At 60.5% G+C, this 15,903-nt stretch overlaps 1 protein-coding gene across 1 annotated transcript; it reads left to right on the forward strand.

Moving 5' to 3' along the window:
* The first annotated feature begins 9,427 nt into the window (after positions 1-9,427).
* GRAP (GRB2 related adaptor protein) lies at positions 9,428-15,785 on the forward strand. The gene is made up of 5 exons (XM_063344041.1): positions 9,428-9,630; positions 10,815-10,912; positions 12,186-12,308; positions 13,625-13,793; positions 15,046-15,785. Exons 1-5 carry the CDS (start codon positions 9,553-9,555, stop codon positions 15,229-15,231), a joined length of 654 nt encoding a protein of 217 aa, XP_063200111.1. The 5' UTR covers positions 9,428-9,552; the 3' UTR covers positions 15,232-15,785.
* Positions 15,786-15,903: the final 118 nt, after the last annotated feature.

Consider the following 15,903-nt stretch of genomic DNA (forward strand, 5'->3'; position numbering starts at 1 on the left):
TGCTGATCCCAGCTGAGGGAGCAGCGAGCAGATATCAGGTTGGGCTGCAGACCTCGAGTTAATCCCCTGGTCTCCAAGAGGGAGAAAATAGGTGCCCAGGCTGGACAGAGGCTGTAGCCATTTCCTGAGCTGGTTTGAGGGTCTCCCAGGAGTGACTCCAGCCCTTTGTGCCCTGTGCACTCAGTCTTGGCTGCCCCTGCTGCTCTGCAGGTCACCTGAGCTCCTCCAGCCATCTCAAAGCGCCTCCTCTTCCGCCACCAGCAAGGGCAGCAACCAACCCCACTCTCCTGCACGCTGCCCTCTGCTCTGCCTGGTCCACTTGGAGCTGGAGCTTGGCCAAGATCAATCTCTTACCCTAATTGCTCATCTGAGCCCTTACAAGGAGTCAGGTGCCCCACGGTGCCTCCAACCCCATGCTCCCAGGCAAGCCCAGAGAGGCCAAAATCCCAGTCCCTGCAGGTGGGAGGGGAACAGAGCCATTCAGCATGATGCACCGAGGACCCCCCTCCCAAACACTCCTCCAACGCAGCAGGACACCATCATGTAACATTAATATAACAAGACAACATGTGGACATAACACACCATTACATCCTGCTGCCACCTAATCGTTAGCTCCGCAAGCTGACAAGGTGCTCAGACAGGCAAAGCCTGTAATGACCAAGACTGACAGCCCTCCACAGCTCCCCGGCAAAACACAAAATCCGGCAAAACCCAAACCCAGTTCCTCTTTCAGCCTGAGAGAGGAAGAGAGAGAAGGAAGGAGGGAAGGAAGACAACAAATCTGCATTTCAGATGCCACCTGATGAGCTGAGAGGAGCACACATGACAGTATTTTGCTGTTTACTTTGCTAGATATTGCAAGTGCATCTATATGTATGCACGTGCCTACCTACATGGGAAGGCTTTTACTACCCAGGCTGATGTTAGTGCCGTACATCACTCAACATACAAGCCCTGCAGGAGCCACGTTGCAGCGTGAGTCCAGCCACGTTCCTTTGCCATCAGCTTCACAGGGAGGTGGCCCAGGTGCCCAGTTTCCTGGGAATCTCATGAACTCTTCCATCCAAACAAGTGCTGCCATTTCCAGCACCGCGGGAATATTTCTAAAGGAAGCAGTGCCTTGACTTTCCATTTAAAGTGAAGAATTGCCTTGTAGGAGTGCTGCATTTGCTACAAGAGGCAGAAAGCAAGAGTGTGCATCTTGGAGGTATCCCCTGGGCAGTTTTTCTTTAAAACAGTCAGGCCAAATCCTGGTCTCATTTACACAGGCAGTTATCTGGAGAGGCTTTAGTGAAATTACCCTGGATTTCCACAGCTGATGTGTCAGAAATCGCAATCCAACACAGCCCCAGGGAAGAATCCATCAGTTTTATTGTGGCCTCCCAAAAATCTTCACTCACTCTTTCCTCTTGCCTTGCACAGGCAAAAGCAGCACTCAGGAAAACGGCAGGAGAGACTGCTGTGCCACCAGAGCAACGGCAGCAGCTTTATTTAGCTTGGTTTTCTGAAGAAGGGAAGCAGATGCAGTAGCACTGTGTGGGCAGGGACAGGCAAGGCCACACGTGTGAATTCCCTCTTGTAACCTTCGAGGCTGTTTGCTCATTTCAGACCAAGCTGATGACAGGCTGGGTAGAGTTTTCACAGCTACTTCATTTCTAAACATTTCCTGAAGATGAGCAGCTGGGGAGGGGAGAGAGGTTATATTAAGGAGGAACAACTCAACCCTATATCAGACTTCAGAGAATCCACACAGACCTGCCACCTCAAGGCTCAGCTCTATAGGAAAAAAGGCTGCACTGGACACTGTGGCAGCAGAAATAAATCAGAGTGAAAGCAGAGCCGGGAGCCCTGGGAGCCCATGGGGACTCCTGAGTGCATCTCCTCCTTCCCTGCAGAAACAGGCGGTGCGGAGCAGCCGGAGCATCCGGGGAATCTGCAGCTGCACCTGCATCCGTCACCAGCCAGACACAGAGGGCTTCAGTGCTCCATCTTCCCTCCGCTTCCTCCCTCTTGTCTTCCCCATCTCTCCCCTGAATAGGCAGTTTCAGGAGGAGCACAGTGCCCGGATTCTCTCGGGTTTCACAGCGCATCCGGCGCTCCATGCATTATCCCGGCGGGCCCCGCTCCAGCGGCCTGCCTGCCTCCTCCCCGCTGCCCGGCGCATCGCCAGCCTGGCCGGGATGCAGCAACACGCACATCCTCAGCCCAAGGAAGCGGCAGGCGAGCAAGCCTCCTCCCTCCGGCCGCTGGCCCTCCACCCCAGGCTGTCCCCACGGCTGACTCACGCCATCTGCCCTGACACTGGCCAAAGACCTGCCACACAGGGCTCCTCTTCGGCACACCCGCTCCCCTCAGCGCCAGGAGCTCAGCCAAAGGGAGCCAAACGCACCATGGCCAAGTCCCAAGTCACCAGTGGTTCCCCACATCCCTTCCTGATGAGTGTCCCCTGGGCATGGCCCCCAGAGCGGCCCAGCAGTGACAAGGCACCTGCCTAAATCAGCCCCCCACACTCCTCCGTCCAGCTACAACGGGGACGAGCTGGCCAAGGAGCAGGGTGGGTACGGTGCCGAAGGAGGAACCACAGATGCTCTTGCCACACTCACAGAGGAAGGCATGACGTGAGCTCTGGCTTAATTGGTTATTAATAACTTCTTTGTTAACCAGCCAGCCCTAAGGAGGAACCAAAATTCAACCGCTGCTCTGGTGGAGAGCTCAGCCACCCCTCCGCAAGTGATCATTCACAATTTCTCCCTACATCGTTTTTGTTCTCAGAAGTTGCAGACCTCCCCAGTGAGTCACAGCGGTGACAGCATGGTCCCCTCACCTACGCACACGTCGCAAGGCTTCTTGGTTGGTTTTTTTTCTTTTTAAATCCTAGAAAAATAACAGATGTCACTGTTGAGGGGGAGCTTCTCAGAATCTGTTCAAGCGCCAGGCTGTGTCTGGATATGACCAAACTCATGGTTCCCCTAAAGCAAGCTATTTGTGAGCTGCAGAGCTCCCCTGCCCATGCGTTGTTACTTCTGCTGCCCCATGCTGCCTGCTCAGGGTGAGGAACCTTCCTCCATGGCAAACACTGACAGCAAATAGCCTCCACACCCAAAGCCCACAGGTCCCTGCCCAATTTCTTTGGAGCTTCCAGTTAAAGGGACCTTTCTGATTTCTCTCCCATGGAAATTAAAGCAGTGATGTGACCCTCTCCACCTCCATGCTATGTTCACAGCATGGTGGGCTTCCAGCCCCAACTGTCTGGGGATGGCTCCTGAAGACCCACAAGAGATGACAGGGAAACCCCCACCCCTATACATGCTGCAGCACCAATCTACCAAGTTAATGTTGGTATGGGGACCTCACCTTCACCATAACCCATGCAGGCAGCCTAACACCAAGGAGGAAGATTGGAGGCCAGATGCCACAGCGGTTTCTCACCCCAGAAGCCTCCATCAGACATTTCCAGAGCAGCACTCAGCCGCTTAAAGCCTGGGTTGACTTGATTCAGAGCACCCAGCAGGTCTCAGAGTTACCCTGAGATATGTCAGTAACCACAGTAAAGTCCCAGGACAGAAACCAAGGGCCAGCATACCACAGCCATGGAGCATACAGCAAGATCTGCTTCCAGCCAGGCACCATGTGCATGGTGCAGGTAGAGTTACATGGCTCAGTTCTCTCCAGGTCACACACACAAGGAAGACACAGCCAGCTAGAGGCAGAAGACCTTATAAACAGAGGGATTGTCCACCTCCTGCTCTTGGGGTGTTCCAGACTCCCAAGGGGAACCACTGCAGGAAACAGCAGGACCATCTGGACAGCAGGAGCATCTCCAGGACACAGCCACAGCAGAGGACACACCACCTCCCCAGTCAAGCCTAGCTAGTGGCCTCCATTTTCTTTTATAAGGCCCAGGGAGATGACTAGCCTTCAGCTGTTGCTGGCCCTGATGATTAACTCATTAACAGTTAACATCTCTGTAAATGATCCTCACGTGGGTCCCCATCACAACCACGTCCCTGAATCAAAACAGAGGCAGTGCCTGTCCCCAGAGCCAGACACCAGCACTGCTCACATCCATCAGCCCAGAACTGAGTCCCAGGGGCCCTGCGGGAAGGGTTCAATGTCAGTGTCCCTAAGGCTGCTGCTTGTTGTATCTGGACTCTACCTCCTCACCAAAATGGTGTTTGGCCCTTTCCCAGGAGGCTGGTCCTAGCCACCACACAAGGCTGCACACCCCTTGAGGAGGCTCTTTGGGATGACCTTCCTCCTCAGTGACCCATTCCTGCAGGTTGGGGGTTGAATTCCACACCTGAGACTTCCAGATTTCTGGTCCTTTCCCAGATTCATCATCAGGCCCAAGGGCTAAAAGTGAGGTCCCACCATCGGCCTCCTGTCCTCAGGCTTCCCCCACATAAGCTGAGGAGCACAGTCCCGCTTCCATCCCACCTACACCACGGGCAAGCGGGACCTACTCTGATTTACTAGCCCAGAAACCCCAATACCAGTCCCAACCACCCGTGGTGACCCTGAAGAGATGCAGCTCCATGTCTGGCGGCCACTGGTGCCTCAAGAGGCTTCTAGTGGCCATGTTGGACTGAGTGTGGCCAACTGTCTCTGCGTCTGCTGGGTGCCCCTGCTGTAAATGTTTTCCTGTGGGTCCTGTGGGATGATGAGAGGTTCAGAGGGGTCTGATCCTCCCAGCGCTGCCGTGCTCTGTACTCATTTACACCAGGGTGTAACAGTGACGCAAGATCCCCGTGGGAGCTGGGCTTTACTGAGAAGTAGAGTTACGCACAAGGACAAGTCTGATGCTCAGGAGTTACCCATGTGGCCTCTGCTACAGGGGGAAAGTGCTGACTCTGAAATCCTCTTTACAGGCACTGACGTGGCATTTTCTAACCCAGGATGTTGCTTCCTCTCCGTGTGGGGCCTCAGCGGGGCACCCGCTTCCTTGAGAGGCAGAAGATCCCCGTCGCATCCTGTGCCCTGGGCATGGGTCAGTACCGGTCCCCAGGCGATGTGACACCTCCGCGCGGTGCATTCACCAGCAGCGCAGGCTGCCAACCCGTGTGCCTGGCTTTATCCACACGCAGCACCCCAGGCGTGAGCTTAAAGCCGGGCTGAATCCCTGCAGCCACCCCCGGGGCAGCCACGGGGTGCATCGCCCTGTCACCTTGCTCTCCGTGCCGCAGCGCTGGTGGCGTCCCGGGGGAGCAGCCAGTTCCCAACAAGCAGCCTGGGGCCAGCGTTCCCATCCTGGCCCCGCTCGCTGTGCCTGTGCAGGGCATTTATTCTGGTCTCCAGGGGCTTGCTGGGGGCAGCTGGTGGCCAGTGTGATGGATCACCCATTCTCCTCCCTTCTTCACCTGATCTTCCCTCCCTCTTCCTCTCCATCACCTCATCTTTCCAGCTCCATCCCCAGCCAAAAGCAAACCCGGCAGCGCTGCGTCGGCAGCACCAGAGCTGCCTTCCCGATGAGACAAGAGGAGTTGCCCCACGCCTGGCGCACAGGCTGTGTGCGTGGGGGTGAGGACAGCATGGTGGCCACCGCGGCCAGCCTGACGTACACTTGCACAGCTTCTTGGCTCGCCAGGCAGCTCTTTGCTGCTGGGGACAGGCAGAGCTGGAGGGGAACGGGCTGCAGGGTTTCTTCTCAGGAAAACTGCCCATAGTGTCACACCCGTCCCCTTTGTGGCTCGTTGGGGCGGTGTCGTGCTGTGGGTTTCCTTTTGCAGCAGTGCGAGGGGAAGCGTGGCGTGTGTTGGGCTGTGCTGCATTGCCGACCTCTGGGCGCAGCGTTGCATGAAGGGGCAGCATCCCTCCCTCTGCCCGCTCGTTGCCAGGAGCAAAGCCCCCCTGTACACACCGGGGTCCGCGGTATGAGCCAGCTCACAATGTCCAGCCATGCCACCATCCAGGCCCAGCCTACTGCCCCTCCATGGGAGGCAAAGCCAGGCGTGAGACACCCCCTCGTCTCCTGTCGTCCCCAAACAGCACCGTGGGCCACAGCTCAGCAAGGAGCTGTGGAGGGCACCGGTTGGAGAGGAGCTGGGGAGCCTGGGATCGCCTCCTTAACAAAGCTCCCCAGGCCCACAGCGGAAGGGGAAGAGGCTCCCCTCCCTCCTCTTCCTCCCTCCTGCGTGGGGATTTTGCAGGCAGGTAAACACAGGATGTTGATGAAACAGGGCTCGGCAGATTGGGCAACCCGGGAGGCGGCAGGAGCTTCCAGGCAGATCCCAGCATCCGACACACAGCCCAGGGGCGGCCGTGCGGAGGGGAAGGGTGATGCCAGAGCCGGCTGCACCCTCCTCTGCCTGTCCCCAGGGTCACGAAATTCCCCCGTGTGGAGGGAGAGGCAGCGTGGGCTGGTGGTCAAACCCGGGACAGGGTGGGCTCCCCTTGGGTGAGCCACCGCACGTCCTCAGCCCTTGGGATCTCCTTGCAAGCCGGGCTGATGCTCACAGTGTGCAGCACTGAGCACCTTGCTCCAGGCTGCAGGCTTTGATGCCCAACCAGCGTGGCACTTCCTGGGTCCCTCTGAACACTGGGCACAGGCAGGGCACAGGGATGGGGCTACATCCCCCAGCATCCCACCCTGCCGGGCATCGGCTCAGCACCCGCTGCTCGTGGCTGTCACTGCAGGGACAGGCTCTTCCCTGCTCCGGTACAGCGTGTGCTATACAAAATACGGCTACTTGACAAGGCACAAGAGGGAAGATGGGAGGAAAAAAAAAACCCAACCTTGTTTTTGATTTTTCTTGGGTGTCTCAGTCCGGTGGTTAGTCAGCCTTTGGCTCCCGGACTGAGCCTTGCAGGGCTCTGCAGCACAGCCTCATGGCTGGCACACGGGTGTCACGGGGGTCCCAGGTGTCTTCTGAGGGCTCTGGTGAGCATGGGACAGGGCAGATTCGGGGCTGCTCATGAGGAGAAGGGTTTTCCCAGGGAATAAAGCAGCCGGAGGACAAGAAGTGATGGGCACCTCTGGTTTTGCAGTACCAGGATGGCCCCTTCGACGGGTTGCCTGGAGGCAGCAGAGTGCTGCGCGGGTACCAACCACCACGCTGGGCTCTGCTCCTCTCCTGGGATCGGGGCACCCCATCCCGTTCCATGGCAGTGAGTCAGGATGGGCACCCAGAAACTGGCTGAATGCAGGAGCGTTTCGCTCCCAACACAGAAATGGGGCTGCAGACGGCTCCAGCATCCAGCCCAGCTCGCTCCTGGGGTGCGGGTGCTGCTGTCACCCCTGCGGTGACCACCTGCACTCAGCCAGCAGCCAGGGACAGCCAGCCACCAGTGGGCCATGAGCGAGCCACTGGCAAGCAGAAGGGTTGCAGTCCCTGGGCAGTGACAGTGTCCAGGGCAGCAGGAAGGATCCACGGATGGGAAGGAGGGATGAGGAGCGGGATGTGGTGCTGGAGGTGGCCGGACAGGGATGCCAAAGGGGCTGCCGGATCCATTAGAGCATGAGAGGAGGGACATGTGGCACTGTCCCCAGTGTCCCCAGTGTCCCCCTGGATACTGCTGCCATCTGCTGGCAGGACCCAATCCTGCTCCGGTCCTGAGTCCGGCCACTGCTCCAAGGCCTGGGGACCCTGCTGTCACCCCACTATCCTGCACCCAGGTCCCTGGCACACAGTGTCACCATGCATGGCTCCGGGCCAGACACCCCAAGGTGACCCCCAAGCCTTCCTGCTGCCAGCCCAAGGAAACGGGGCCCCAAAACTGCTGACGGTGTCCATCCGAGGCATGGCAGGTCGTCACCACACACTAACCTCCTCCCTGGGCTGCAGAATTCTCCCATGCCGACCCCCTCCCAGTGCTCAGACACCTCCGTGCCCAGCTAACCCCCCCCGCACTGCTTTGTTGTACACCCTTTGCAATCAGGCCCCCTGCCCGGGCGCCCAGCATTGTCTGATTTGCGCTGGTGGATGCAGGGACAGGATCGGGCCCTTGGCCAGCAGTGGGGTCAGAGCAGCGGCTCTGCTGGGGCTGGTTTCTCCAGGGAGCATCCGGCTCCGCTTCTCGCCGAGGCTGGCAAGCGGCAGAGGAAGCTCACCCCGAGATAGCCATCTTCCCGCTGCCGTCCTGTCCCCTGGGTCTCGCCGGGCTGCAGAGATTTGCTGAGTCCCATCCTCCTCGTGACAGGCGTGCACATACCCAGCCTATTCCCACGGCCCCCCCCTGCCCTCCCCGGCGTTCCCACCATTTCCACTTCCCCCGGGACCAGCAGGTCCCAGGGCTGTGCTGGGGATAACCATTGTGGACCGGGGCCTTGCCAGGTGAGGGGACACCCAGGGCCACCCTGCACATCCCTCTCTGCTTCCTATAGGCACCAAGACCCTGAAAATGGCCGTGGTGGGGCGTTACATGGCGTTTGCTTTTCAGCAGCACTTGGGAAGCAGGGTTTAGGTTTGGAGGAGGTGAATTGCCGAGCCGGTATCCCCGCAGAGTCCCTGTGAGCACTCCAGCTCATCCCTTCCTGGGGCAGATGGCAGTGGCGTCCTGCACCTCGCTGGAAAATGCCCAAGTCCATGGGCAGGGATTGAGCTGCAGCTGTCCCCGCTTTAATTCCTCGCAGCAAAGCAAAACCAGCATCCGGCGGATTTTCTGTGCGCTTCATGCCACAGCCCACACACATGATGAGAAGGCTGCAGAGTGTTGGGGACCTTCCTGTTGGGAATGCCCTGTGTGCGAGCCCTGCGGACTTAGTGCCTGACGCCCACGAGAGCTGCAGCAAGTCGTTTAAGTCTAAAAGGGAATTTTTCTTCCCAAGCCCTGCAAAAAGAGATGGAAAAAATCAAGCCCCAAAGGGCTACAACCAAAAAAAGCAGGTAACAGCTATGCTGAAACCTCGCTGTTGGGAGCTGGGACCTGGCACGTGGCTTTCAGCCTGATTTCCGTGGCTTTCAGCCTGATTTCCAAAGAAACCAGGTGTGTGCATCCATCCCACCTCCCTGCGCCTCTGCCCATCCCACCCTCCATGATTTTTTTTGGCCAAAACAACCATTCCCACCAAGCCACTTTTCAACAGCTGTGCCAGCAGCTCAGCCTTTACAAGACATCAGAGACTCCCCCATCAGCACGCCCAACCTGCTGGCCATGCTGTCAGACACACTTCACCCACATCCTCAACTTGCGCATCCGTCCTATCGCCATCCTGCTTCCTTCCAAAACCCTGTGGCCACCCAACACCGCTGCCCATGGTCCACTGCAGAGGTGACGCCGAATCGTGCCACCAGCTGATGCACCCAGGTTCTTTTGCAGATGGGACCCCCTGGCAGCCAGGTGGGCTGGCATGGCTCCCCCCCCAACCCCGGGCTCCCAGCACATCTGGGCAGCTGTGCCCGCCGGCAGCGTCCCGCGTGGCGCTCACCGTTTCGCCCCAGCAGCGCGCTGACATCAGCGCGGCTTCCTGCCCGCCAGCACCGCCGCGCCGTGCGCTCGCCCCAAACACCCACAGCCCTACGCCGTGGGGCGGCGAGCCCCACGAAGCCCCGCACCCCTGGCACAGCGAGCCCCCGGGACCCCTTGTCATCACCGCCCGGTGACAGCCAGCACCATGGAGTCGGTGGCTCTGTACAGCTTCCAGGCGACGGAGAAGGACGAGCTGCCCTTTCAGAAAGGGGACACCCTGAAGGTACGGGGGGCACCGGGGGGTCACCAGCCATGGGGTTCACCAGCCATGGTGGGGTTAGACATTGCTGGTTTGGGGGACAGAATCAGCACATGGCATGGGGCGACACCGTCGCTTTCATTGCACCTGGCTTTGTTGCCTCTTTGGGGCTTTCTGTGGGGGAGAAGGCGCCGTTCCTGAGGTTTTCGGGGTGCGGAGCAGCATCCCCAGCAGCAGTGGGTTTCACTTGCCTGTGCCACCAGCCACATCTCCAGAGAGGTCCCAGCTGGGATGAGGCACATGGCCTCCCTGGCCATCAGTGCCACCACCTGTGCTCTGCGGCAGCCCCCCAGGGCTGGAACATATTTTCCCTGCCCCACAGAGGTACTGGGGGCCGCAGGGACCCGGCAGCAGGGACCATGTGCCCAAATCCCCACGCAGGCGCTGGCATCGGGACGGGCTCTCGGATGCCACCTTGGCATCCCAAAAAGCTTCAGGGGGGGCTCAAAACATCCCCAGGGGACTGCACCCTGCCACGCTGCCTGTCCACTTGCCCTTCTCTGTGGGGCTGATGCTGAGATGCCAGCAGCTCCTCCCGGACCCCCGGCATCCAGCAGCCCCCCATGCGTGCAGCCAGCCCCAGGGAGGGCGAGGGCATGACCCGGCTGTACCCCAGGGTCCCAAACCCACCGTGCCCGTCCCCTGCCTCCCCAGCGTGTTTTCCCCGGCGCTGTGCCCCCGGGGTTTCGGATCCTGTTTGCACAGCTGTGCTGGCCCCCGGGCCCCTGCGTGGGAGGCTGGAAAATGGTGTCGCGCGGAAGCGGGTGTCAGCACCCCTTGCTTGCACCGGGGCGCTTCCTCCCACGGAGAAACCCAGCTGCCACCACCCCGGGGGGACGCGGGGGTCTGGCTGCCACCCCGGCTCCTCCAGGGACAGATTTTACCCCCTTCCCTGGCCGGGGGTTTGAGGCACCCCCCAGCTGCCAGCACCCGTGGTGAGCCAGACCAACCATGAGCTGAGGAGGGCTGGGGGGAGCAGCCAGCTCTGTACGGGTGCTCCCAAACAGCCCCAAACCATGCTGCCTTTGTCGGAGCCCCCTTGTCCCCAGGTTTCGGTGGGGGACATGGGGTCTTGGGGGTCCCACTCGACCCCTCTCCCAGGGGGACGGTGGCCAGGCTGATGCCTCCCTGCTCCTCTCCCACCTTAGATCCTCAACATGGAGGATGACCAGAACTGGTACAAGGCCGAGCTGTACGGCTGCGAGGGCTTCGTCCCCAAAAACTACATCAAGGTCAAGCCGCACCCGTAAGTACCAGCCCACCACGGGAGGAAGGGGGTACTCAAAGCCCCACTTTTTGGGTAGCACCCACCAGTGCCAGGACATCCTCTCCCACCACTCAGGCAGCGAGCCCAAAGGTGCATTCTGATGCCCAAAGATCTGCCACAAGCCAGAGCAGTCCCACACACGGGGAAACTGAGTCACAGAGCGATGGGGTCTGCCTACTGGGCCAGTCTGCCATTGCCACCACAGCCAGACAGCATAGGAGGCAGCAGCACGCCCATGTGCCCCCGACACACAGAAATTCATCCCTCACACCAGGCTGCCCGCTAAATAAATGATAATTGGGGAACAACAAAGCGTTATGGGATTACGACTGCATTAGACACAATCCTATTACTGTGTTATTAAAGCCCAGCATAATCCATCCCTGTTTTAACCTGTGTTTTATGTATCATTATCCCCTGGTAAATCACATTTAAATGCCATAGCAAAACCTGCCCCGGGCTGTGGCTGGGGAGCAGGAACGTGTGGGCTCAGGGCAGCCCGGGGCTGATCCCATTGCCTCTCCGGCTTCGGTTAACAAGCTGGGATGGGCGAGACGCAGCCTCTTCCATACAGCACCTGGAGGGCTGGCACTGGTAGACGTTATGTGCCGAAGTCTGTGACTGATCATTCACGGGGCAATTTTAACAGGTAGCAGAGGGTCTCCATGACCCAGAGATGCGAAATACACGGACACAGCCTTGGCAGGGACGGGTGACGGGGACTCTGCTCCCCACCTCGTTTCAGCAGCTGCTGGCAATGCAGGCAGGGAGGGTTTCATCCTGGCACGGAGGGTTTTCTGCTCTGCAAACACCCGCCCCCGTAGCACCTGGCAGGGCTGTCCCCACAGGGGGCCGTGGGACGCGGGGGAGAGTGGGGGGACAGGCAGCAAAGTGGGGGACGAGGCACATGACGTGACGAGCCAGGTGACAGGATGCGGTCGTGGCTGTCGGTGATGCTGCACGAACCCTGCATGGAAGAGGCAGCGCACAGGGACGGGGACGCGTCTGCATGCGCAGCACCCTGTGGTCCCTCCCTCTGCAAAAGTGCTGTGATAAATGGGGGGGGATGGAAAGGGAAGGGAGAAACCACTGCAGGGGGGTCCCAGCCCTGTGGGGAGCCCAACGGGGACCCTGCTCCTGCCCCCCAGCCGGAGCTCTCGGTGCCTCCATCCTGTGGGGTGGGGATGCGGCACTGGGGGGGTCCCCAGGTGCCGAGGGGTGCCCAGACGGCTGATCCCGGTGCCCCTCGCAGGTGGTACGCGGGCAGGATCTCCCGGCACCTGGCAGAAGAGCGGCTCCTCAAGTGCAAGCACCTGGGAGCTTTCCTGATCCGCGACAGCGAGAGCTCCCCGGGGGAATTCTCCATCTCTGTCAAGTAAGTGGCCGTGGGACGCAGAGGGACACACAGCGGGATGGACAGAGAGGTCCCCCACAGCCCCCTGCTTTGGGGACCGAAGGCACCAGGCCACCCTCCCTGCCGTGGTGCTGGCGAAGGGGCGAGCACCCTGCCCTGCCCAGGACACCTCGAAGGGGCTGGGGGCTGCGGAGATGTACCCCCCCTTCATCCAGGCGTAGCTTTGCACAGGGCATTCCCGCTTCCTCCCCTCTGCGGCCCCGTGCTCTGCCATGGTCCCTGCCGCTTTCTGCTCCCTGCCTGCACTGCTGGGCTGCATCGCTGCCTCGCCCGGGGTCCCTCGCTGGGGTGCCCATAAATACAGCCATGTGGGTAACGACAGGGCTGGGACCAAGCTGCAAACACGGCCCAGGGGACGTGGCCTGGAAGAAAAAGTCGCCCAGAGCATCCCCAGGGACGAAGGGCCGCAGCATCCCAATGCCACGGGGCCAATGATTTTGGCATGGGCGGCCAGGGCTGTATGAAGGCAGCGTGCCAACGGGCAGAGCCTGCCCCCAGGCCTCTCACCCCATCGCTGCCCCTTCCCTGCCCGGGGCCAGGGTAGCAGGAGCCAGCCCCAGGCCAGCCAGGCACTTTCTCACGCTGCTAATCTCTAATTAAGCATTTAAGGAGGTTCTTGCCCATAATGAAAGGGAGCCGTGTTCTGCCATGCGTCACCAGCGTGGCCGGGTCCCTGCCCCTGCCTGGGGACCTGGCAGCAGTGGGTGCCTGCAGCAGCCACAACCTGCCACCCCCCAGGTACACGCCGAGGGGGTGCCACCATGCGGGGCTGGTGAGGGAAACCCAGCCTGCCCCAAACTCCTGCGGCCTGGGGGTCCCCAGGGGCACAGGGGATTCGGGAGCCCCAGCCCAGCCTTGCAGTCTCCTCCCGGTACCTGCTGAGCTGAGAGCTGCAGCTCTCACCACACTTTCCTCAGATGCGGCCCCCTGTTTGCTCCATGGACAAAGCCACCCGCCCTGCCCGTGGCCCACGGCCATCCCACTGTGCCAAGGCCAGGCACCGAGCTTCAGCTACATGTGGGACGAGTTGTGGCAGGTCTCAGCTGTGGGTCTGTGTAGCTAGCTTGCCAGGAACTGTTGCCCACTGCCTTGCCAGTGGGGCCAGGAGTGACCCCAGTGCCACCATCACCCCTGGCCATGGCAGGATGGGTGTAGTGGGACCCTCACAGCCTGATTAGCCCAACGAGCAGCCCCTGGGCTTTCCCCATGATGCTGGGAGGGGGTCTGGGTACTGCCAGTATCCCGGAGACAGGATAACGTCCATCCTTCTCCCACAGCTATGGGCAGCACGTCCAGCACTTCAAGGTGCTCAGGGAGAGGAATGGCAAATATTTCCTCTGGGAGGAAAAGTTCAACTCCCTCAATGAGCTGGTGGATTTCTACAGGACAACCACTATCGCCAAAAAGCAGCAGATCTTCCTCCGGGACGAGGACCAGACCCAGGAGGTACCGTCAGGGGATGGGGCCATGGGGACGTGCAGGGCTGGGGCTGGGGTGACAGCACGGCCAGCAGCGGGGATAGGCTGGGAGCCCGTGTCTGATACCCTTTGGGATCCCCCATCGTTCCTCTGGTACCAGGGCTGCCACCACCCATGGACCATGGGGAAACCGAGGCACGGGATGGTCCTGTGGGTCAGCAGCAGCGCCATGGTCTCACTTCACCCCAGACTGTGCTCATAAGGACGCGTCACGGGGCTGCAACTCCTGGGGGACGGGGATTTCCTCCTGCCTCAACTTTTCCTGCTCCTCCCTTGCTGCCACGGGACACTGGCAATGGCCAAGAAAGAGCAGAGAGGGAAAAAACCGAGGAAAAAAACGGCCCAGCTCCGAGCAGAGGCAGGGTCCAGACCCCCCTGGCACAGGCTCCCCCACAGCCCTCAGACAAAGCACCCCGGGCATCTGGTCCCCGACCCCTGTGTGAGCCCCCTCGAGGCTCAGCTCCCCCCCAGCTGCTACATCCCTGCAGAGGGGGACAAGGACATCACGGGAGCCCCACGCTCAGGCTCGACTTGAGGCGGTGTCGAGCAGGAGAGGGTGCAACAAACAGCCCAAGACAGGCAGCGCTGCGAGGAAGCCGTCATGGTGGAGAAAATCTACTGGCACAGCTTGGCAGGGCAGGGCACAGCAGCTTGCCCCAGGCCCACACCACCATCCCTCGGGCCAGGGATGATGCCCAGGGCGGGTGGCAGAGCCCGACCAGCTTGGGACAGGGCACAGCCAGCTCCTGGTGAGCTCTGGCAAAGCAGAGCCCTGGGGTGGTGGTTGTGGAAGTGACGAAACTGGGCCCTGCAAGCTGGGCTGGGGGTGACTCCGGCACCCAGAGACGCCTGTGAAGGACCCGGGAAGGAGAGGGGTGTCAGCTGCCTCCGAGGTGTAGGGGTCCCCTGGGCACCCCTCTCAGCTCTCCCAGGCAGCAGGAACAGGGAGTTCTGTGCCCTGGGGTGCTCCCCTGCACCCCAGGATCGGCCATAAACCCAGGGCTGTCCCCAGTACTCCAGCTCTTCCCATGGCAGGGTTTCCCTGTCTCCCATGGGCACCCCAGGTACCCCCATACCCTCTATGCTCTGGACCCCCAGGCTGGTCCTCGCCACGTGGTGGCATGGCATCCCGGGACTCAGGCAGTGCAACCTGATGCAGAGGGGCTGGCAAATGGTGGCACCTCTCCCCCCGCCAACCCCTGCCCTCGACTTTCCTCCAGGTGAGGAGGCCCAAATTCGTGCAAGCCCAGTTCGACTTCTCAGCCCATGATGGCTCCCAGCTGCCCTTCCTCCGCGGGGACATCATCGAGGTCCTGGACTGCCCCGACCCCAACTGGTGGCAGGGGAAGATCTACGGCCGTGTCGGCCTCTTCCCCCGCAACTACGTCCACCCCATCCGCAAGTGAGCTGCCGCCGGCGCTGCGGGCGAGCGGGGAGGACCATGGCCCCCGCTGCCCCCCACTCACCGGAGCTGCTTTGTGCCTGCTTCGTTCCCACGGATGGTGCCCGTCCCCACGCTGGGCTGCCGACGCACGAGGTCCCGGTGCCACGGTGCTGTGCTGGAGGTAGAGGCCAGGCTGGCGGTGATCCCCACCCAGGGGATGCCCGGCCCTGGCACCCTGAGACATCAGCTCCCCGACCCAGGAGACCTCCATCGCCCCCAGCCCAGGCATCGCCTCTCGCTGCGGGCCAGCAGCGGTGGTCCCTGGGGAGCACCAGGGCCGTAAAAACTTTTCCAGAGCCATGACCTGTCAGGGTGGCAGCAAGGGGAGGAAGAGTACATGTGCCCCCAACCTTCTTTCCTCTCCAGACCCTGTAAGCAAAGCCCCGGCTCCAAGGAGGGCTGCAGGTGGCCGGGATGCGGCCAGGTAACACCACGGAGGGGTGCCAGGGCTCAGGGCGCCAGGGAAGGCTGATCCGGGGCAATTCAGTCCTGCAGGTGCTGTTCATAGCTGCAAAATGTGGCTTGTTTGTTTTTTTTTTTTAATTATTTTTTGTTTAGAGACAGTAAAATGTGTTTGGGTGACACCCTTGAGTATGGACGCTCTGTTCCCACCACAACCACAGTGGTCCCATGG

Source organism: Chroicocephalus ridibundus, chromosome 8 (genome assembly GCF_963924245.1).
Source record: "Chroicocephalus ridibundus chromosome 8, bChrRid1.1, whole genome shotgun sequence".
NCBI lineage: Eukaryota > Metazoa > Chordata > Aves > Charadriiformes > Laridae > Chroicocephalus > Chroicocephalus ridibundus.

Excerpts from the sequence above, each read along its gene's own strand:
- GRAP (XM_063344041.1), top strand. The coding sequence starts at position 9,553 with ATGGAGTCGGTGGCTCTGTACAGCTTCCAGGCGACGGAGAAGGACGAG. Across the intron at positions 9,631-10,814 it reads AGAAAGGGGACACCCTGAAG|ATCCTCAACATGGAGGATGA; the intron begins GTACGGGGGGCA and ends CTCCCACCTTAG. Across the intron at positions 12,309-13,624 it reads GAATTCTCCATCTCTGTCAA|CTATGGGCAGCACGTCCAGC; the intron begins GTAAGTGGCCGT and ends CTTCTCCCACAG.